Here is a 22,236-nt window from a genome sequence, read left to right on the forward strand (position 1 = left end):
GCGTCGTGGAAATGGCCAGAAGATTTTTATTTTTCTGAAGGCTGGAAGGGGAGAAAGGACTCTCAGGGGAAGGAAAGAGAAGAAGAACGTCCGAAGGCTGAAAATGACGGCGAGAAAGGAGAAACGGTCGCAGATAGAGGAAGTGGGGAAAACCGGTACTGGATGGAGCAGAAATGTTTTTCGTGTGGAGGTGTGGGACACCTGGCGCGTCAATGCCCACCGAAGCCAGTGCAAAGTGTGGAAGTAAGAGGAAAAGGAGAAGGTGTAGGCAAAGTAGCTGTGGAGACGGTTAAATTGCTGGGACAAGAGCGGAGAATGGTGGTTGACAGTGGAGCCGCGGTGTCGGTGATGTCAACTGGAGCATGGAATGGACTGAAGAAAGGTTGCCGAAATTGGATGGAGGTGGTGAAAAGGTTAGGGAAGCCTAGGTTCGAAGTGATCGATACTTCGAAAAAGAAGATGCGTATCAGTCAGCAAATCGAAGTACCGATTCAAGTGAGAGATAGAAAGGCGGAAGTAGTTTTTCAGCTCGTTGAGAACGATGCTGAAATAATGCTGCTTGGAACGAACGCATTCGAAAGTATTGGAGTTTCGGTGGAGTGGAAACAGGAAAGAACGGATGTGCAACAGAAGAAGGGAAAGAGAGATGCGACGAGTAGTGAGGAGAAGAAGGTTTTCGTGGTGGGAAATCTGGGAATCCGGGTGGAAAACACGAAACCTTCCGGACAAACTGCGGAGAGGAGCAAGGAGATCGCTGTGGATACAGTGACGGAGGAGAAAAAAGAAGGGATGAAGCCAAAGAAGACGGTGATTAGAGAATCGAAGATTCTCATAACTCCGAGAATCGGCGTGAAGGGGAAATCCATCTTTGAGTATCGGAAAAGTGCGCTGGACACGTGGAAGAATAGATTCGATTTTGCGAATGTGGAATCGATCGTATTCTTGTTAGAGCTCACGGAGGACGAGGAGACGAACCAAAAGTTGGGTGACTTGGTGCGAAAGTTAGCGGAGGAAGTGAAGGAGATCACGATCATTCCGTACAAAATGGATTGTGCAAAATCGAGATTGGTGGAAAGTTGGAAACGGAGTTGGATAACTGCCGGTCATGTGAAGTGGAGCGATTCGGCTGCGAGTGCGGGCGAAAAGTTCAAAACGTGGGAACAACTGCTGGAGTTCCTGGAGGCGAGGACGACAGAGAATGTGGTGGTGGCCCAACTGAGAAAGGAGTCGGTGACTTCGGAGCCACGGATAAAGGAGGACAAATGGAGTCACCAGTGATGTCATCTTGGTGGACAATCCAAATTGTTAATTAATTATTTTTGTTTAGTAGTGTTTATGTTAGGGTGGTGTGACTGAGTTTAGGCTAGGTGGTGTGAGATAAGGGGAGAAGAATGTAAGTCGTATCTGTGAGAGTACTCGAACCGGTCGGGGCCCGGTTTCTGTAAAGGGGGGGAAGTTGCCGGTGGCAAGGTACCCTGTAGTCTCCGAGTCCTCACAATAAATACGCAACGACACTCCGCCAAAGGCTCACGCGCCTACCGTAACCTCAGCGCGTCAGTTCACGTGGACACGTGTACTCCACGTGGCAAAAGTAGTTTTCTGAAGTCGGTTGGCTTTCAGAGTTAGTTCTAGTTTTAGCGTTGGTTGTTTTAACTATTGTTTTGTAAGTTTATCGCTCTCTTATTGTATTTTCTTGCAATAAAGTAAATTTATTGTAAGAAACTGTGTATTTGTCGTCTTATTTTATCAGGACCCTATCACCCCGTATTCGTACGCGGGCAACTCGGCAGTAATTCTACTTTTAAGCCATTTTCAACCAATCCGATGAAAAAAAAGAAATTGGGCAGCGCACAGTCTCCCAGACTCCGAAAAAGAACTGCAAAAAATTTTTTGATCTTCTAGTTGTATGTAACTTGTTGAAATCCGAAAAATCGAATATATGTTAAAATTTTCAGTTATATTTAAGTAAATAAAGTGACCACATGTCCTTACTATCTCAAAAAATTAAAACTTTTTTCTCTCTTCTTTGTTTTTTGATAGCAACTGATCCAGTGAAAGCAATTGAGACTTACAATAGTAACTGATCTCACAACGAAATTCCGAAATAGCAACTGAGACACCTAAAATAGCAACTGAGCTGATAATAGCAACTGAGCTAAAATAGCATTTTGAGCTATAGCAAAAGATCCTATGCATAGCAACTGAGAATTTGCCCGAAGCCTTGTCTGTTCACTAACGCCGATTGACAGAAAAATGCATTAAATCGCATTCGTAAATAGAGAAAATCAATTAAATGATAGAAGTTTTCTAGTTGCAAAATAGGTTTCCAACCATTTTATTTTGGTTTCTCAGAACATTTTCATTTTTTATTAGTTTCTACTCACCTATTATGATGTTATTGATAGCTTTAACGCATCTAATTGCCAAAAGTTTTACTGTTTCATACTTCTTAAAAGTTTCGTCTCTTCCCTTTCTTTTTAATTCTCAATAGATTATCCCGAACAAACTTCTGATCTGTTTCAGAATAATGAGAAGATGGACAAGTGATCGACATCACTGATGTCTCTTCGGATGGGTCCATGTTTCAGTGAGTTTTTCTTCAAAGTGTATTGTGGTCAATTATGATATTTTCATAACATAATGTATGGGTTTTGGCGAGTTCATTTTCATACTTCAAGAATTTTAAAATTCGGGGCAAACCCCACTGAAAGCGAGCGCCGGAAAGTTTGACCAGTGAATTGCCGAAGAAAATTGACCGCGGTGGCCTGGAAATTCGACCTCGGTCGCGTTGATTTTTTAAATTTCGACGGTATTTTCTAAAACATTTTCACTGACCAAACTTTCCGCCGCTCGCTTTCAACAGGTTGTGGACCGATTTATAAAATTCTTGAAGTATGAAAATGAACTCGCCAAAACCCATACATCATGATATGAAAATATCATAATTGACCGCAAGCCGCCTTTAAAATACTTCACTGTTTCAAATGTTTTCCAAGTCCAATCGACTATTTTTTCTTCAATCGGCTACAAATACCTGTTTGCAGACAACAATCCGCCTAATCTATGTGGTAAGTCTCTCCATTATTTTTAAAGAAATTTTTTTACTGTTTCATAGAGAAAAAAATTATGCAAATGAAAACATAAATAGCAGTAACTGATGGGTTTTCATACCGCTACTCTTAACATTGGCGTACGTTTGGCGCGTTTTCAAGTATTATTGAACATTCGGATCCACAGACACGCCGACATACTTTCAATAATCCCAGATACATATTCCTGTCTGGCGCGCCTTTGACGCGTTTTTGATAATCCAAATGGTGAATTTCGGGATTTACATACAAACATCAGTACAGAGAGATCAGAAAATTCTTCAAAATCTTCTTTTTCAGCTCTTCACAATATTCTATTTGCTGTTTCTCGGAGGATACTTCTTTTTTGTCAATATATTTCACAAGGAAATGGTTAAAGGTGAGATGAGAACTTTTGGAGAAATGATATAGTTTGGTTTTGCCGAAAAATGTTGATGTTAAGTTGAGCACGTGGAGGCGGTATTAATTTTCATCAAATTAGTGAAAATTAATTTAAAACTTTTGAAACAGTAAATTGTTTGAAATTTTATGCAAACTGAAACGTAAGAAAACGGGAATCGTTAAAAGAACCCCACTTAGTAAGGTACGCTTCTTACAATCGCGCTCTACCGAAACCGAAAAAAAATTGTGTGTGAAATTGAGAGACTCAGAGAAAAAGAGACATTTTTCAAGGACATTTCGGTGGAGCGCAGTTGTTAGAGCTGTGCTGAGTAAATAAAGCAAAGTATTAGAGACATTAAAATGGATAACCTAACGTCCAAATCAAAAAAATGATCTAATTTGAATTTTATTGAAACAGTGATTTTTTTCAGTATTTTCTAAGGAAAGATCACATGTTTGATTCACTTTTAACTATTTTTCAAAATTTAGATTAATTTATTTTGAAACTCATTGTCAGATAAATTGAATGTCATTAAAATCTCAATAAGCGAATCTGATTTCTGATTTCTTCGAAACAGTAAATATTTTCCAGAAGCTCTCGGCGACCATTCCGACTCGATTTCATTCATTTGGCACTTTGCAGATATTGTTTTAATAATGACTCATGCTTGCGTACTCAGTGTTACCTCGAAATGTCGAAAGTACTTCCGATGGGTTGCAGAAGGTGGTCAGAAAGGTGAGCAAATGTTGTGAATAACACGTGGTAGAAAGTGCGCTCTATTGAGCTCATTGGAGCGCACTTGTAGAGTTTTGTGAGCTTAACACTGAGATAATGGATTGGAGTGGGTTTGGATAGATACTGTTTCACTACTAATTTGATTTTGGGTGTGTCAGTTTTAAAATGTGTTTTCAATGACAAAAAGAAGAATTAACTCTAAAAAATTGAATAATGTTCCACAATAATTTAATAGCTGTCTTTGACATTTCTAGTTACAATTTTACAACAAAAAAAATGCTGTTTCTAAAAATTCAAAAATTCATTTTTCATACCAAAAAAAGTCACTGACGTATTTCCTCCAAATACTAGACTCAAAATTAATCAAATATTTGCACGAGACGCTTTTTACACCCGCGCTCTACCGTAACGATAGAAAATTGTGTGCGAAATTGAGAGACTCAGAGAAAAATAGACATTTTTCAAGGGCATTTCGATGGAGCTTAGTTGTAAGAACTGGGTCGAGCTGATAAATAAAATAAACTTTAAATAGCAACGCTTTACGTTGTCTAGACGCTAGATTTGCTATTACTAGTAAAATTTTACACAAAAAATGCTGTTTCAAAAATTCAATAGTTCCTCATCCATCCAAACCCACAATGATTCGTCCGTATTCATTTCTACAATTTCCTATTTTTTTTAGCTAATAACTCTAGCGCTTCTCTTCTCTTTTCCCTGTTTTTCTTTTCAATTTCTGTTTAATTTTTGCCCAAAAACCAAAAAGAGAGAACATTTTCTTCAAGAACTCATACCAATCCTCCACTAAACTACACAGAAAGTACAAAAGGTCGTCTCGAGACATCGAATACTTTCGAACAATCGAATTGCAGTATGCTTATGGGTAAGAATATTATGGGGAATCTTTTTCCGGAGAGAAATCTGAATTAGAAGGGCGTCACTATGAAACGGTGCCCTTCTAATACAGGTGTTGATGGTATTCAGAAGCATGGAGACTGATCGGTGTTGTGTTATGTAGAGTTGTAATTTATTTCCTGTTTCAGTTGAATTGTTAATCTTGTGAGCGAAGCATGAGAATTATTATTATTACCACATATTTCCGGTAAAACATGTTTTTTCAGCTCTAAAATTAACTGAGCTGGAAAAGTAATTAAAGTTATGTAGTTTATTTTTTTGTTCATTTGAGAGACTGACTATCAAGCAGATCTAAAGCCTTTGTGAAATACCTGAAACAGAAAAATTAATGGGTTAAAAAAAAGAATTTTGGTACTTTTGTTGTGAGTGATTGATTGGTTTGTCCGCACTTCTTATTCTATATTTTTACTCTTTCGAAACTTCAAAAAACGTATTTTCAGTGGAACTACCAACAACCAGTACGGCACCTCGTCATGAATCAAAACCCGACATTTTTTGATCTCCAGTTGCAATTTTCTATATTTTCAGCTCCTCATCTTCTCTTTTTTCTTTAAATCATTTTATTTCAATATTGTGACTATTGCGGGTTCTCCTCCCCTCACCTGTGACACTCTCCGGTATCTTCTTCTTGTTTTCTGTAATTTTTCTCTTTGAAAATCCCAAATAATTCAATGTGTTCATCATCAAGAATCGATTAATAAAATATATAGTTTCAGAAACATTTTTAAACAATTCGGATGGATGTTAAAAAGTGGTGGTTCGTTTAAAGTACGCATCAATTTCACTTTGATTTTCTGTTTCGAGAAAAACAAATATAAAAATTTCAGAAATGTTTATAGTTGGTGAAGCCGGTGCATAGTTTTTCACAGAGCGCTCTATAAGATTTCATCAGAAATCTCAACTTTTTTCTGTTTCATGGAATTGTGAAATTTTTTATTTTTTCCGTCCTTTCTTGAGTACCATTTTTCTATTGTCCCGAGCAGACTGACTATTCTAACTAGAGATGGACCCCGAGTCAAGATGTTGTTACTGGTCGAAACATATATGGTTGGAAAGGAAATCGCGCTGGAATTTCCAAAGAATGCTCCTTTCATACTCAATACTGGTTCATAAAAAATGACTGTTTCAAAGTGAACCTTTTGACCATTCAAAAATTTGGTACGTGTTCACAAATTCTTACTGTAGGTTCCAAAAACATTTCTATACTAAACCTGTTTTGTCTTTTTTATTGAGCTGTCTTTACACTTTTAATCTTCCAGGAACAATGCGAATTGAATATACAAATTTCTCCACAATATGGAGGAATAAATCAAAACTACATCTTTACTATTAACAAACACCAGATTCTGTATGTTTGTCTGTGGTTCGCCGAACCTACCGCCCTTCCTACTGAACCGATTTTCTTCAAATTTGGACCAAATGATCAGAAATTTTCACCACTCGATGCCCGTCTTTTTCTTTTTTCAAAATTCTCAAAATGACGTCTTCTCAGACAGAAACACTGATAAAGCATTGGGGAATCGACCGCGGAAAAGGGGGGGCGGAGACGGTCGGCAAAGCGTCGCCTTTTCTTTCCTTGCACCGGCCGCCGTTTCTCCTCGCCGCATGGATCAAGTGCGTGCGTCGCCGCGTCCGATCTGGCAAGTTAAGCAACGTTGACTACAGTTCGAACCCATGTCAGAACGTGAATGATTTTTTGATATCATCGGATTCAGAAAAAATAGAGGATTCCAAACGTGTCGTCAGTTTTCGGATTGAACCACGTCATGAAAAGATACGGGCCGTTTTCTAAAAAGTGACGACGTGAAAGATTTTTTGATTTCATCGGATTCAGAAAAAATAGAGGATTCCAAACGTGTCGTCAGTTTTCGGATTGAACCACGTCATAAAAAGATACGGGCCGTTTTCTAAAAAGTGACGACGTGAAAGATTTTTTGATTTCATCGGATTCAGAAAAAATAGAGGATTCCAATCACGATTTTCTGCAACACCTAGAAGGGTGGTGTTGAGAAGGAGGTTTAGTCGCCGTTAGGCGACGTGAACCGACTGGTATGTATAATAAATGCACTCATTAAATGTTGACAAACTTGGTTTATTATACTAAATTGGCGAACTGAAAAAAAAACTTTTTTGTTCATTCTATTCAATGTATGTTCATATGTGTATCGCTTTTGCTTAATTTATAATTCTACTTTGAAGATTTCAATTTTATTATTTTATTGTTCTTGACCTACTAGACTTTCACAAACAACACCAATTGCAAAAACTACAAAAAGTCACCTAGAATAGTAATTTTCTCGAATGAAAAAATTTCCTCTCCCACCAGTCTCCCTGACTCATTATTTTATTTGGCAATTAATAAAAACATTTCTTTAAAAAAACTAACTTAATTTTCTGAAAACTTGCAATCACTAAAACAAAAATGTCATTAGTCACACATTTTTAAAAAACGGAGACACCGAAAGAAGTGAGTCATGTTCTCCGCTGTGTATACAAGCCCAATATTATTCGAAGTTTGATGATGTTTTTTGAATTTTAAGTTATTGGTGGCGATTTGTGAGGTGAGTGGGGACCCAGGTTCCTTCATTTTTCGAACCATTCTTCTGAACTAATTCTGACACTATACTATGCTAACTTTTTTCCAGAATGAGCGGAAATCACAGTGGTTGTAACCAGGCACCTCACGGAAAAACTGCTGATTGAAATTCAGAGAATCAAGTCGCTGGACAAGCTCGACTTCCTAAGACCCTGCCGAAACAACAAAACAAATCGAATTATTTGATAAGTATGGTAACGTGAAAACCATCGGATCTTCACAATCAAAGTGAAAAAAAAACAATCAGCCGGACAAGACACCGAGCAACATCAGGAGACTTGGACAGATGACGTATATAAAGCAGGAATATTCAGTTGTTGGTTGAAGACTCTTCCCCCCAACCTAAATCCTAAAAAAAGCATTTTTTGGACAGAAAATGTGCGAAAAACCTGGTTCTTAGGCTAGAAGTCATTAAAAACGGAGAAAAATCAAATATTTTTGAGGGAAAATAGAATTTTGAAAAACTGTGTGCTATTTGTGACAAATTTTAGAGTTCTGAAGACCAAAAAAAGCATTTTGCTCAATTTTTAACAGTTTTAATCGCAAACAATCTCAAAAAACCACCTTTTTGCTCGATCAGTCTAACCGGAACCGACACAGATAAGAATGGTGGGGGAAGTTAATAATACAAAAGTTATCCCATTTTTAAGAGATTTAATTCAAAATTGTTCAAAACTATCCCATTTTTAAGAGATTTAATTATAGTTGTTTCATTTCTAACCCGGTAGGATTCAAACCCGCGTCTACTGAAGTAAACCTCAGCCCGGATAAGTATAGACTATTACAGCGCCATGCTCGATCAGTCTAACCGGAACCGACACAGATAAGAATGGCGGGGGAAGTTAATAATACAAAAGTTATCCCATTTTTAAGAGATTTAATTCAAAATTGTTCAAAATTATCCCATTTTTAAGAGATTTAATTATAGTTGTTTCATTTCTAACCCGGGAGGATTCAAACCCGCGTCTACTGAAGTAAACCTCAGCCCGGATAAGTATAGACTATTACAGCGCCATGCTCGATCAGTCTAACCGGAACCGACACAGATAAGAATGGCGGGGGAAGTTAATAATACAAAAGTTATCCCATTTTTAAGAGATTTAATTCAAAATTGTTCAAAATTATCCCATTTTTAAGAGATTTAATTATAGTTGTTTCATTTCTAACCCGGGAGGATTCAAACCCGCGTCTACTGAAGTAAACCTCAGCCCGGATAAGTATAGACTATTACAGCGCCATGCTCGATCAGTCTAACCGGAACCGACACAGATAAGAATGGCGGGGGAAGTTAATAATACAAAAGTTATCCCATTTTTAAGAGATTTAATTCAAAATTGTTCAAAATTATCCCATTTTTAAGAGATTTAATTATAGTTGTTTCATTTCTAACCCGGGAGGATTCAAACCCGCGTCTACTGAAGTAAACCTCAGCCCGGATAAGTATAGACTATTACAGCGCCATGCTCGATCAGTCTAACCGGAACCGACACAGATAAGAATGGCGGGGGAAGTTAATAATACAAAAGTTATCCCATTTTTAAGAGATTTAATTCAAAATTGTTCAAAATTATCCCATTTTTAAGAGATTTAATTATAGTTGTTTCATTTCTAACCCGGGAGGATTCAAACCCGCGTCTACTGAAGTAAACCTCAGCCCGGATAAGTATAGACTATTACAGCGCCATGCTCGATCAGTCTAACCGGAACCGACACAGATAAGAATGGTGGGGGAAGTTAATAATACAAAAGTTATCCCATTTTTAAGAGATTTAATTCAAAATTGTTCAAAACTATCCCATTTTTAAGAGATTTAATTATAGTTGTTTCATTTCTAACCCGGGAGGATTCAAACCCGCGTCTACTGAAGTAAACCTCAGCCCGGATAAGTATAGACTATTACAGCGCCATGCTCGATCAGTCTAACCGGAACCGACACAGATAAGAATGGCGGGGGAAGTTAATAATACAAAAGTTATCCCATTTTTAAGAGATTTAATTTAAAATTGTTCAAAACTATCCCATTTTTAAGAGATTTAATTATAGTTGTTTCATTTCTAACCCGGGAGGATTCAAACCCGCGTCTACTGAAGTAAACCTCAGCCCGGATAAGTATAGACTATTACAGCGCCATGCTCGATCAGTCTAACCGGAACCGACACAGATAAGAATGGTGGGGGAAGTTAATAATACAAAAGTTATCCCATTTTTAAGAGATTTAATTCAAAATTGTTCAAAATTATCCCATTTTTAAGAGATTTAATTATAGTTGTTTCATTTCTAACCCGGGAGGATTCAAACCCGCGTCTACTGAAGTAAACCTCAGCCCGGATAAGTATAGACCAAGGCTGTCGCACGGCCGGCCGCGGCCGGCCGCGGCCGGCCGAGGTAGGGCCGCGGCCTCGGCCGGCCGCGAGAAGAAAAAAGTGAAAAAGCCGCGGCCGGCCGCGGCCGGCCGAGGCCGAGGCCGCGGCTTTTTTTTTTCAATGTTGCAAAACATGGTCGTTTTTGAAAAAATTTGTTGGCTTTTTTGTTTTCCGGTACTAATCTGACAACCAGGGTTCGACCCCCACTACTGGCAAAACTTTTTTGTTTTTTGTTTTTTGTTTTTGACATTTTGGTACGAATCTGACAACCAGGGTTCGACCCCCACTCGTGGCAAAACTTTTTTGTTTTTTGTTTTTGACATTTTGGTACGAATCTGACAACCAGGGTTCGACCCCCACTCGTGGCAAAACTTTTTTGTTTTCGATTTTTTGGTATTAATCTGACAGCTGGGGTTCGGTCCCCACTCGTGGCAAAATTTTTTTGTTTTTTGTTTTTGGCTTTTTGGTACCAATTTTAGGTCCAAACGTGTTTGTAATCTTGGTGAGTATTGGTGAAAAAAAGTAATTGAAGAATGTCATGTATAAGTAGAAAACGAAAAATTCTGTATTGAAATTTGATGGATGCTGAAATAATGAAAAAATTTGTATTGAAGTGAAGCTTATTCCTAAAGCGAGACGCCTAGTCATTCGACTGTACAGTACGTGAAAAAACGTCTCCGAGGCTGTGTTCCTTCATTGGATACCTTTCATCAATTGAAAAATCTGAATAGCTGAGATTATATGAGTGTATGAAAACAAAAAAATGTCATAGACGAAATAATCAAACACTGGTTTTCAGATTATTACCAAAAAACAGAAAAAAAGTTTTGACACCAGTAGGGACAGAACTCTGGATATCAGATTGTCACCAAAAAAACAAAACAAAAAAACAAAAAAGTTTTACCACCAGTGGGGGTCGAACCCTGGATGTCAGATTGGTAACAGAAAAAAACCGAAGAAAAAACTTTTCAAAAACAACCAAGTTTTTCAACATTTAAAAATGCCGCGGCCGCGGCTTTTTCATTTTTTCTCTCTCGCGGCCGGCCGAGGCCGCGGCCCTACCTCGGCCGGCCGTGCGACAGCCTTGCACCGGAGGGGTTGGGGACCGATCCCCGGTTGTCAGATCGGTGCCAAAATGTAAAAAACAAAAAACAAAAAAGTTTTGCCAGTAGTGGGGGTCGAACCCTGGTTGTCAGATTGGTACCAAAATGTAAAAAACAAAAAACAAAAAAGTTTTGCCAGTAGTGGGGGTCGAACCCTGGTTGTCAGATTTGTACCAAAAAGTGAAAAGTATATCAAGTCATGTTTTCAGTTGATATGCTAGAAAGCCGCGGCCGGCCGAGGCCGAGGCCGCGGCCGGCCGCGGCTTTTTGAGATTTTCAAGAAAAAAGCCGCGGCCCTTCACGGCCGGCCGCGGCCTCGGCCGGCCGCGATTTTCAACAGCCTTGGTATAGACTATTACAGCGCCATGCTCGATCAGTCTAACCGGAACCGACACAGATAAGAATGGTGGGGGAAGTTAATAATACAAAAGTTATCCCATTTTTAAGAGATTTAATTCAAAATTGTTCAAAACTATCCCATTTTTAAGAGATTTAATTATAGTTGTTTCATTTCTAACCCGGGAGGATTCAAACCCGCGTCTACTGAAGTAAACCTCAGCCCGGATAAGTATAGACTATTACAGCGCCATGCTCGATCAGTCTAACCGGAACCGACACAGATAAGAATGGCGGGGGAAGTTAATAATACAAAAGTTATCCCATTTTTAAGAGATTTAATTCAAAATTGTTCAAAATTATCCCATTTTTAAGAGATTTAATTATAGTTGTTTCATTTCTAACCCGGGAGGATTCAAACCCGCGTCTACTGAAGTAAACCTCAGCCCGGATAAGTATAGACTATTACAGCGCCATGCTCGATCAGTCTAACCGGAACCGACACAGATAAGAATGGTGGGGGAAGTTAATAATACAAAAGTTATCCCATTTTTAAGAGATTTAATTCAAAATTGTTCAAAACTATCCCATTTTTAAGAGATTTAATTATAGTTGTTTCATTTCTAACCCGGGAGGATTCAAACCCGCGTCTACTGAAGTAAACCTCAGCCCGGATAAGTATAGACTATTACAGCGCCATGCTCGATCAGTCTAACCGGAACCGACACAGATAAGAATGGCGGGGGAAGTTAATAATACAAAAGTTATCCCATTTTTAAGAGATTTAATTTAAAATTGTTCAAAACTATCCCATTTTTAAGAGATTTAATTATAGTTGTTTCATTTCTAACCCGGGAGGATTCAAACCCGCGTCTACTGAAGTAAACCTCAGCCCGGATAAGTATAGACTATTACAGCGCCATGCTCGATCAGTCTAACCGGAACCGACACAGATAAGAATGGTGGGGGAAGTTAATAATACAAAAGTTATCCCATTTTTAAGAGATTTAATTCAAAATTGTTCAAAACTATCCCATTTTTAAGAGATTTAATTATAGTTGTTTCATTTCTAACCCGGGAGGATTCAAACCCGCGTCTACTGAAGTAAACCTCAGCCCGGATAAGTATAGACTATTACAGCGCCATGCTCAATCAGTCTAACCGGAACCGACACAGATAAGAATGGCGGGGGAAGTTAATAATACAAAAGTTATCCCATTTTTAAGAGATTTAATTTAAAATTGTTCAAAACTATCCCATTTTTAAGAGATTTAATTATAGTTGTTTCATTTCTAACCCGGGAGGATTCAAACCCGCGTCTACTGAAGTAAACCTCAGCCCGGATAAGTATAGACTATTACAGCGCCATGCTCGATCAGTCTAACCGGAACCGACACAGATAAGAATGGTGGGGGAAGTTAATAATACAAAAGTTATCCCATTTTTAAGAGATTTAATTTAAAATTGTTCAAAATTATCCCATTTTTAAGAGATTTAATTATAGTTGTTTCATTTCTAACCCGGGAGGATTCAAACCCGCGTCTACTGAAGTAAACCTCAGCCCGGATAAGTATAGACTATTACAGCGCCATGCTCGATCAGTCTAACCGGAACCGACACAGATAAGAATGGTGGGGGAAGTTAACGATTCAAAAGTTATACCATTTTTATTAGCATTTACCAGTTTTCGAGTCTCTTTTTGCGTGATCGGTGTCTCTCCTCGTTGAGGCATTTATCGATTCGTCTTGGTCACTGGAGTCTCCTATCTGTCGACATGCAGGCCGTGTTCAACTCAGCTTGGCTCGCGGGGCTGAAATAAATAGTTGAATTCAACATAATTGGTATAACATTTAAAAAAAAGATGTGGCAGCCTATAATCAATAGAACAAAAGAGGAAGAAATTAGAAAGTCCTCGTTGAAGACCGGAATGAAGGGAGAATGACTGAGTACTAGTCTAGTACCAGATGTGTGCAGAGGGCGGGGCCTCATTCTTGCGTTCAGTAAGATTTCCCAAGGAGATAAGGAGGCAGATGGTAATATGTGAAGAAAATGTCACTAACACAATAGCCAGTTGACATGTTTACATTGGATAAAGACATCTGATGTTTACTCAAACAACCAAGTAGGAATCAATATTAGAGGGCAGGGCAAAAGTAATTTTCCAAAGACTATGACAGTAACTAAGTAATGGGCTGAGTATCTTGAAATCTGTTAAAAGTGAGTTTGTGGCTAGAATTTATAGATCAAAAAGAAGAGTGTAGGCTTTCTAAAACTGATAAGTTATGGTAAAAGAAAACTCCCTTTGGACCAAATCTCAAAAATGATGAAATGTTCATTATAGGGCTTTCTAATGACAGAATCTTCTCACGGATCTTTTACTCCTAACTTGAAAAAATTGATAAAAACTAACAAGATTTTCGGTTAATAATATTCCGCGCTTCTGTTATCTAGCATGTGGTTGCTGTAAGTTTATCAGTTTTAACCTTGAAATTACGAGTTGAGAGAGGGCATGGAAGGGGCTGATAACGTCAATCAGATAGGTGGAATGCAATTAGAAACTAAGACAGCTCAAAAAGAGAGGACTGCTTGGTGAGAGAGTGAAAAGGACAACTGAATGTATTCCATCCACTCAACAGCTGGCGGGGCGTGCACTGTATACGGTCGGCTGATCTCTCAAGAAGATAACATGGCAGGTGGTATTTGTGACGACAATCTACCCAAACGATACACCAAGAGAGAGTGAGGTTGACATGTTCACATTCGATTACGACATCTGTTGTTTTTTTGTTCTTATTATTAACAGAGGTCAGGGGAGAAAAGGGGAAATGTGTTTGAAATAATGAAAAATCACCTCTGAAGTCTTCAGTTTTGTACCATAACAATTTCTTTGAGCAAATCAAATCCTCAATTCAGAACAGTTTGTGCGCTTCAATCATTCAAAGCGCAAGTGAGAAAGTGGCACAATTAAAAGATCAATTATATTGCAGGTCTTCCGGTATTCACCACCTGATTCTTTATTTCAAACTTTGCTATCTCCTGAACACATTTTTCTAGTCTCTGAATATAAACTTAATGCTCAAACCGGTTTCAAAGTGAACTATTAGAGAACTCAAAAATTTGGAACGTGTTCACTGGTTTTAAAACGAAGCTTCTTTGCTTGTTCTGAATGTTTAATGAATGTAAATGAAAATGACTGTTTCCAATTATTTTTAATTGCTTATTAATTATTCAGTCTAGTACTCTGTCTCTAACTAGAAATTGATTAAAATTTTGCTGTTTCATGAGAAACTCTTATGTGCATCTTGATTGAGAAATTTGTTTGATCGATGTACTAACACTGTTATGCACTCTTTCATTGCACACAACGTATCACAGACCCTTACAAGAAATCTCGTCAATCTCGTGAAACAGTAGAGTTTTTGTAAAATGGAGAGTTAACGTTTATCAATTTACCAAAAAGCCAAAATTTATTGTTTTGTAGAAACATTATTAAATCCGGAAAAAGTTATTGTGTCAGTGTACCATTTCTAGAAAAAAGTTTGCATGACATCTGAGATATTTATTAGTTGTTTTTGTGTTCTATCAGTGAAACTGTAAATTTTTTGACTCCCAGAGAGATTTTAGAACGTCCTCATCAAGCCGACTGTTTTAACTTCATCCCAAGTTATACTTTTTTGCTATTTTATCATTTTTTGGAATCTAATTTCAGAATACTCATTTCATACTCAATTTCTTTCATAAGAAATCTACTGTTTCAAAGTGAACTTTTAGAGAACTCAAAAATTTGGAACGTTCGATATTTTTTTAAGAGTTCTGAAAATTTTCGTTAATAAAAATGACTGTTTCCAATTCTTTATAAACCAGTCGGTTAACGCAGCCTAACGGCTGCTCAACCTCCTTCTCTACACCACCCTTCTGGGTGTTACAGCGCCTGCGGCGCTTCTTAAATGGTTCAATTTATCGAGGTCTCAGAATTTTCTCCTTCTCCTGGATCGTATTAATTTTTTTCACTTGTCGGTAGTTTTTGTTAGCTAAACAGCCCGTTCCGGTAGAGAGCAATTAAAACATCTCTGCTTTTCTGATACGATTTCGACAAATTTACTCGGTGACTTTTCTATCCTGAGGAAAAATGGATTTCAATATGAGCAGTTTTCAATTCACTAATCGAAACTGTATTCATTTTTTCTCCTTTATCTAACACTATTTCAAAAGAACAGGAACTTTTAACTCTCCTTTCTCCCTCCTCAAGAGGCGAGTCATCTTTCAAATATTAATGTCAAACTTCGGCGACAATGCTGTCTCCCTTCTCTGAATATGGCAGCCTGAGACCATGTTTTAACAAATCCTCATCCTAGAAATTATTACCTTTTGAAGGTAACTGATCAACGACAAAGTTACTTATTCACAAATCACCACCACTCTTTGAGTAGTGTTTTTTCATTCAATTTATTTCTATTAAACTTCTGACTGTTGCAACTTCTTCAATGATGGAGACGTCCGAAGTCTCAGAATGAATGGTACTAAACACAGCAAATGACTTTTTTGGCTTCAGACTGAGAAAGCCTTACCAACTCTTTTACTGAAGCTTAGAAATTTGGAAATTGTCCTATTCACATCTTTAAAAAATTAACCTAAAGTACTACTTTTAAGTTTTTGACTGATCGGCAGCGATGCCGCCTCCCTCCCCAAAATTTTTCAAGATTGTTTCTCATATACACGGAAATCTTCTCTTCAGTCTGGTTTGATCTGAACTGTTCTGCTTTCTGATATTTTTTTTTCTCTGAAAGACTTCAAAGCTATTCTACATATTTCTAAGTGTGAAAGTTAGACAGCCAGTAAAAATTGAGTACAGTCATGGCCATAAATCGAACAACTTTGACCGTTTCTCAGTTAAAAATGTCCAACTTTGAAAGGGTGTCAAGAAAAGAGACTCTATTCCAGTTTAGATGTCTTTTGAAAACTCGAACGTCCCTTAAAACACTTAAACGTCCTTTAAAACACTTAAACGTTCTTTGGGGTCCCAAAAATGCTCAGAAATGTTTAGACGTCCCAAAACCGTTTAGATGTCCCTTAAAATCCCAAAATTGTATTTAACCAATTAGTCGTTCAAAAAATATTTGGACGTCGCTTAAACTTTCAAAACCAAGAGCTTGCTGTGGCACCTGGAAGTAGTGATTGCCTAAAAACAAAAACGTCCTTGAATCTTGACATGATAATGGCTCAGCACCCGGGAAGTAGTGGATTCCTTAACACAGAGACATCAACCATCTAGCTTAAAGTTATGGAAAAAAGTGCAAGCAAGCATCAGTGTGTCTATGTTTTAAGGAAACCACGTCTAAACATTTCATGGAACTTTTAAACGTTTTTGGGACGTCTAAATGTTTTTTGGGACGTTTGAACACTTGAAAGGACGTCTTAACTTTTGGAAAAAATTTAGGACATGACAGGGCGTTTAAGTGTTTTAAGGGACGTCTTAGTGTTTCATGGAACGTTCGAGTTTTTAAAGGATATCTAACCTTGAATAGAGCCAAAAAAATTGTTTTAAACCCACGCATTTTTCCTGACAATTTAAAGAAATGAATTTATTCGAAGAATGAAATGTTTCCATAACTATTTTTCCCGTGAACTCCTATTTACCTATTTCGAAAATTAAAGGCAATGAAAGGCTTGAAAACCACATTTTTTCACGTAGTGACCTGGTTTCGAACTATTCTAACTAAAAAAAAATGACGGGCATCATCCGGGGAAAATTTCCAAGCGATCTGTGTAAGTTTCATTAAAAACGGTTCAGTACAGAGGGCGCTAGAGTCGGCGACAGACGGACAGACAAACGGATCTGCTGAATATTATTAGTAAAGATTCTTGATATTTTTTTTAGTCTAGTGCTCAATTACTACCCTGACTACTCAGGCAACTGAATATCAATCTAATTAGACGCGGCATCAGTTAGATTAGCTTGAATGTTGGCATGATTAGATTAATGCCGCGTCTAATTAGATTGATGAGCAATCTTGTAAGATTAATGCGCCGTCTCATTAGATTGATGTGAAATCTTGTGTAACTAGTCATAACATTTGAAAATTCTTTAGGTAAAAAGAAATAGTAAATTTATTCAAATTAAAAACAAGAGTTTTTACAATCGAAATGTACAAAAAATATAGAAAATTATACAGAAAATAAAAATTAGAAATTAGTCGAAAATCCATTGCAATGGAAGTGGAAAAAGTCATAGTTGTTCTCTGCCCCCGCTGCTGTCCATTGTCGTCCGGACGTCCACTCAGCGAATTTTGCTGTAAAATGAACGAAATTACCAAAAAGCGGTTTGATTTCTGAACTCACAAAGAAACACTTTTTACGAAGCTTGTGTAGAGAGCGCTGATGTAGAAGAGGTAGACGATTATACCTGAGCAATGAACTATTATTCACGGTTAATTGTAAGAGAAACAATTTGCTTACCTAAGAATTTATTCGTGATTTCATCACAATGTTGACTTTTCTTCCAAACCAAATGGAAGTTGCGGAAGAGTGAAGACTGCAGTTGAAGACTTGAAGAGCCATACCGAAAAATAAAATTTTTATTAATTGAAAATCGTGAAAAAGATGATAAAACCGCAAACGAAATTAATTCGCAGCGATTTCACAGACTTTCGAGACATAAATAAAGAATTAAAACTTGGAAAAAAACATTAAAATAAAAATTGAAAGAAATTTTGCGCGTTTTGTACTGACTTATTCTTGGATCCTGGCGCGATCGAAGTTTGCGCAAGCAAAATCCACTAATCTAATTAGATTGTGATTAGATTGATGCGGTTGTAGGATTAGACTAATATTGAGTTGCCTGAGTAGAAATTGATTGAAATTTTTACTGTTCCATGGAAAACTGTTATGTGTCTCTTGATTGGGAAATTAGTTTGTTCGTTTTATTTTTGCGTGAACAAATTACTGTTTTCTGTTGTTTCATAAAATCTAATTAGTTATGAAGCAGACAGCAAGTACTCCTTCATTTCACACGCCGTATCATAGACCCTTACAAGAAATTTCGCTTAGACCACGAATCTCCGCGATTTCATATAATTTTCTGATGTGATTACTGAGAAACAGTAAAGTTATTTGTAAAATGAAGCCTGATAGTTTATCAGTTTATTGAAAATACAAAAAAATTTACTGTTTTTTTAGAAGCAGTATTAATACTGGAAAGAGTTGTTGTGTCAGTGTATATTTCATTTCAGAAAAAAAATAATGCGCATGACATCTGAGATATTTATTAGTTGTCTTTGTGTTCTATCAATGAAACTGTAAATTTTTCAGCGTCGAAAAAGGTTTTAAACAGTCCGCAGTGTTAACTGAAATATGTTTTTTTTTTCTGCGTTCGTTTATGAGTAAATAACTATCACTGTAATTTCATATTTTTGTGAAATTATTGAAACAGGAAGCTATTATTTTCTTATGCAACTATTTCAGATATTTTCAATAAATGCAATAAAATTCATTCAATTCCTTTCTCAAAAATCAATCAATAAAACACAGTTTCAATTGTCCACGGAAGCTTCGAAATGCTGATTTTCTCGGGAAGGACGGACGGCTCTTCTGACTTTTCAGACTTCTCACGAGACGCAGACGGAGAACGAGACAATGATGGTTTCAGCTGAAAATGTGTGGACATCTGGATGTGCGGACAGATTGATGGACTTACTTTGATTTCTTCTCTGAATTTGTTAATGAATTCATCAATGAAAGTGTCGGTGAGCTCACTCAAAGTTGTCATGATTGGAAATGAAGATTATTGAAGAAATGGAAATGGAAGTTTTCAAAAAAACTGGTGATATGGGAGAGGCTACGTTGAAATTGTGAATAATCGGAAAAGTTGGAAAAAATTAAACGTAAAAACGAAATGGTCCAATCTTTGTGAAAAGAGGAATCTCGAACAGAAATCGCATCGGATCATAGACAAACTGAATAATTCAATTATTCAAATTGAAACAGCTAAAAATCTGATTTGAGGTTTTATCTAAACTACTAATTGAATCCGCTTCTCTGAGAATAAGGAGTTCAAAATATTCCACTTTTTCATAGAAAACACCAAAGTTATCGGATTAAAGACAAACTGAACATTTCAATTATTCAAATTGAAACAGTAAATAATTTACTTTTTCTAGAGGAATCACTTTTTTCAATTTTTTAGGTATAGTGCAGATCAAAGTGGAATACTGATGACATTAGCCCCGGCTTTTCTTCAGCCAGACACCAATTTTCTACTATTTTTTTCGAATTTCAAGACTTTTTCAAAAAAAATTTCGAATCTTAGCGAAATAATTAACTAATTATTTTGACTTCCGACTACCGAATAAGAAATTTTTACTTCTCAACTTCGCTGCCAACGACCATGTCATCGGATCAAAAAAAACTGAATATTTCAATTGTTCACAATGAAACAGTGAATATTTCACGTTATTCTAGCGGATTCACTGTTTCAACTTATCAGGTTTTGTGCAGAGCAGAGTGGAATACTGATGACATTATCTCCAGAACTGAGTTTTATTTTGTTCCAGAAAATCATTAATTACGCATACTAGGCTATTTCCAATGCCTTCAAATCTGAAATGAATTGTTAACACTCCAAACTGAAACAGTGAAAATTTAGAACTCGAGTCTTCTAAAAAACGAGTTTTCAGTTTTTACTCTGAAATTCAATTTGATTTCAATGGTACATCTGAAATATATATTTGATACAGCAGACTTCAAGGTCTTGTTTTAAAACATTTTCAGTTTTCAGATCAGAGTGAGTCATCTAGAATTCTGATTTGGGCAAAAATACAATCTGATGAAACCCAAGGCTCTTGAGTCAATTTTCAGAAGGTGTGTTTACTGTTACAAGCCAACCTTTTGTCTATCTTCTTGTTTTTTTGGTATTGGATTTCTAATGGGCCTATTCACAAAGTAGCAAAAAATGTATTAAAATAGTTTTCTGCTTTTTTACTACCTTGTGAATATTTCCATCAGAATTTAAAGACAATTTTGAAACCGTAAAATGCATTTTCTGTTTCATCAAATGTCACAGTTTGTTTCAGATCTGTCTGATCCTATCCAAATCTCCTCGAAAAATATGAAAATTTGTTTTATCCCGAAAGCTTGCCGATTGGACTTGAAGAAAATGGTCTCGCAGCCGAAATTGTTTTAATACGGTCAGCAGTTATTCATTTTTAGAGATTCACTAAAAAAAGTATATTCTAGACCCACATTCATATAAACTCACTTTTTGATCTACCAACCTATTTGACCTACCACTTCCAAAATCGCTTTTCAACGTTTCGGGTACGTCAAATTGATTCGAAGACACCAGAAGGAATCATTCACTCTCATTTTCATTTTGTTTTGCTATTCGCTTTTAATTTTTCTTTTAATTTTCGCATTTGATTTTTTTCTCTTGTGAATAAATTAAATTAATTCCTCCACAATTCCTTCTCTAATTTCAGATCACCAATGGGAGTAACGGGACTTTGCCCATCGAGCAAAGTATCATCAGATGACGGACCGGCAGACGACGTTCCGCCGACAAATCAACCGAATCAACAAGGAAATGCTCCCGGACCGTCTGCTGTTGTACCCGTGGCTCCTGCTCCAGTTGAGGAGGCTCAAGAGCCAGTCGAAGAGGTCGCTGCACCAGTTGAGGAGGTTCCAGTCGAGGAAGTCCACGAACCAGTCGACCAAGACGCTGCTCAACCCGTCGAAGAGCATGTTCCAGAGGACCCTGTCCCTCGTCAACCACCCGTCGCTCCGGTACAACGCGTCGTTCGCGAAGCTCAATATTTCCATGCTCTGTTCCCTGTAGGCCATCCACCTCATCGAGTCGATTACGTCCAAGCGGCATTTGAAATGGTTCATCCACAAGGAAATCCAAACTACGTTGCACAATATAGAGTTCCAATCGATAACTCTCATGGTGAGAAATCAGCCCTTTCACAACTGCGCTCCATCGTAAACGAGAGAGTATCGGAGAGAGAGACGCAGAGTTTTTTTCTGGCGCCAACAATTATTTTCATAGTTTTTGATCTAATTTGTTCGTTTTTCATAAAAATTTACGAAAAAACGAAAATAGGTTAAAAACTCTGCGTCTCTCGCCGATACTCTCTCGTTTGCGATGGAGCGCAGTTGTAATAAATATGCTCTTCTAATAACACAATTTCTTCTTATTCCAGACGAAGATCCACCTCAGGAAGGCGATCGTCACTGAGCACTCACTCCCGAAGGATACTGTAATAACTATTCCATGTATTTCATTTTCGATCTGTTTATTTAACTGTTTCGGACTATATTTTGACCTACTTATCTATTGTAAATTTAATTTTATGGTGGTTTTTTGAAACAATAAAATTGGGAATAGGCGACAGAAATTCTACTTTGAAGTCATTTTCAACCAATCTGATAAAGACAAAAAGAAATTGGGCAGCGGAGGGAATCGAACCAGGGATGCTTTGGGTGTGAGGCAAAAGTGTAACCATTGAGCCATGTCTACACACAAATGGAATGGTGCGTGGGGCATTGAAGAAACTGTCGGAACTCCCTGAAGACATGCGGTCTAAATCTTATGGGAAAAAGATGTGATGCGTCGTATACTCTTGAGTTACGATCCACTGGAAATTTATTAAATAAACCGACATTTAAAATAGGAATAAATGGAATTAGGGATTCCAGCAAATAAAATAAGAAATGAAAGATTCTT

General features: G+C 37.3%; 4 protein-coding genes across 4 annotated transcripts; 2 read left to right on the top strand and 2 right to left on the bottom strand.

Annotated features, from left to right (window-relative positions):
* Positions 1–315: 315 nt before the first annotated feature.
* On the top strand, positions 316–1,278 carry GCK72_015209 (uncharacterized protein; the record flags this gene model as incomplete). Its single annotated transcript, XM_003099361.2, has 1 exon — positions 316–1,278. The coding sequence occupies one exon, from the start codon at positions 316–318 to the stop codon at positions 1,276–1,278; it is 963 nt and encodes a 320-aa protein (XP_003099409.2).
* A 17,751-nt stretch (positions 1,279–19,029) lies between these two features.
* Positions 19,030–19,281, bottom strand: GCK72_015210 (uncharacterized protein; the record flags this gene model as incomplete). The annotated part of the gene is made up of 2 exons (XM_053730698.1): positions 19,030–19,161; positions 19,210–19,281. 2 exons carry the CDS (start codon positions 19,279–19,281, stop codon positions 19,030–19,032), a joined length of 204 nt encoding a protein of 67 aa, XP_053585470.1.
* A 1,704-nt stretch (positions 19,282–20,985) lies between these two features.
* Positions 20,986–21,384, bottom strand: GCK72_015211 (uncharacterized protein; the record flags this gene model as incomplete). Its single annotated transcript, XM_053730699.1, has 1 exon — positions 20,986–21,384. The coding sequence occupies one exon, from the start codon at positions 21,382–21,384 to the stop codon at positions 20,986–20,988; it is 399 nt and encodes a 132-aa protein (XP_053585471.1).
* Positions 20,997–21,747, top strand: GCK72_015212 (uncharacterized protein; the record flags this gene model as incomplete). The annotated part of the gene is made up of 2 exons (XM_003097341.2): positions 20,997–21,456; positions 21,713–21,747. The coding sequence occupies 2 exons, from the start codon at positions 20,997–20,999 to the stop codon at positions 21,745–21,747; spliced, it is 495 nt and encodes a 164-aa protein (XP_003097389.2).
* Positions 21,748–22,236: the final 489 nt, after the last annotated feature.

This window comes from Caenorhabditis remanei, chromosome IV (genome assembly GCF_010183535.1).
Source record: "Caenorhabditis remanei strain PX506 chromosome IV, whole genome shotgun sequence".
Lineage (NCBI taxonomy): Eukaryota > Metazoa > Nematoda > Chromadorea > Rhabditida > Rhabditidae > Caenorhabditis > Caenorhabditis remanei.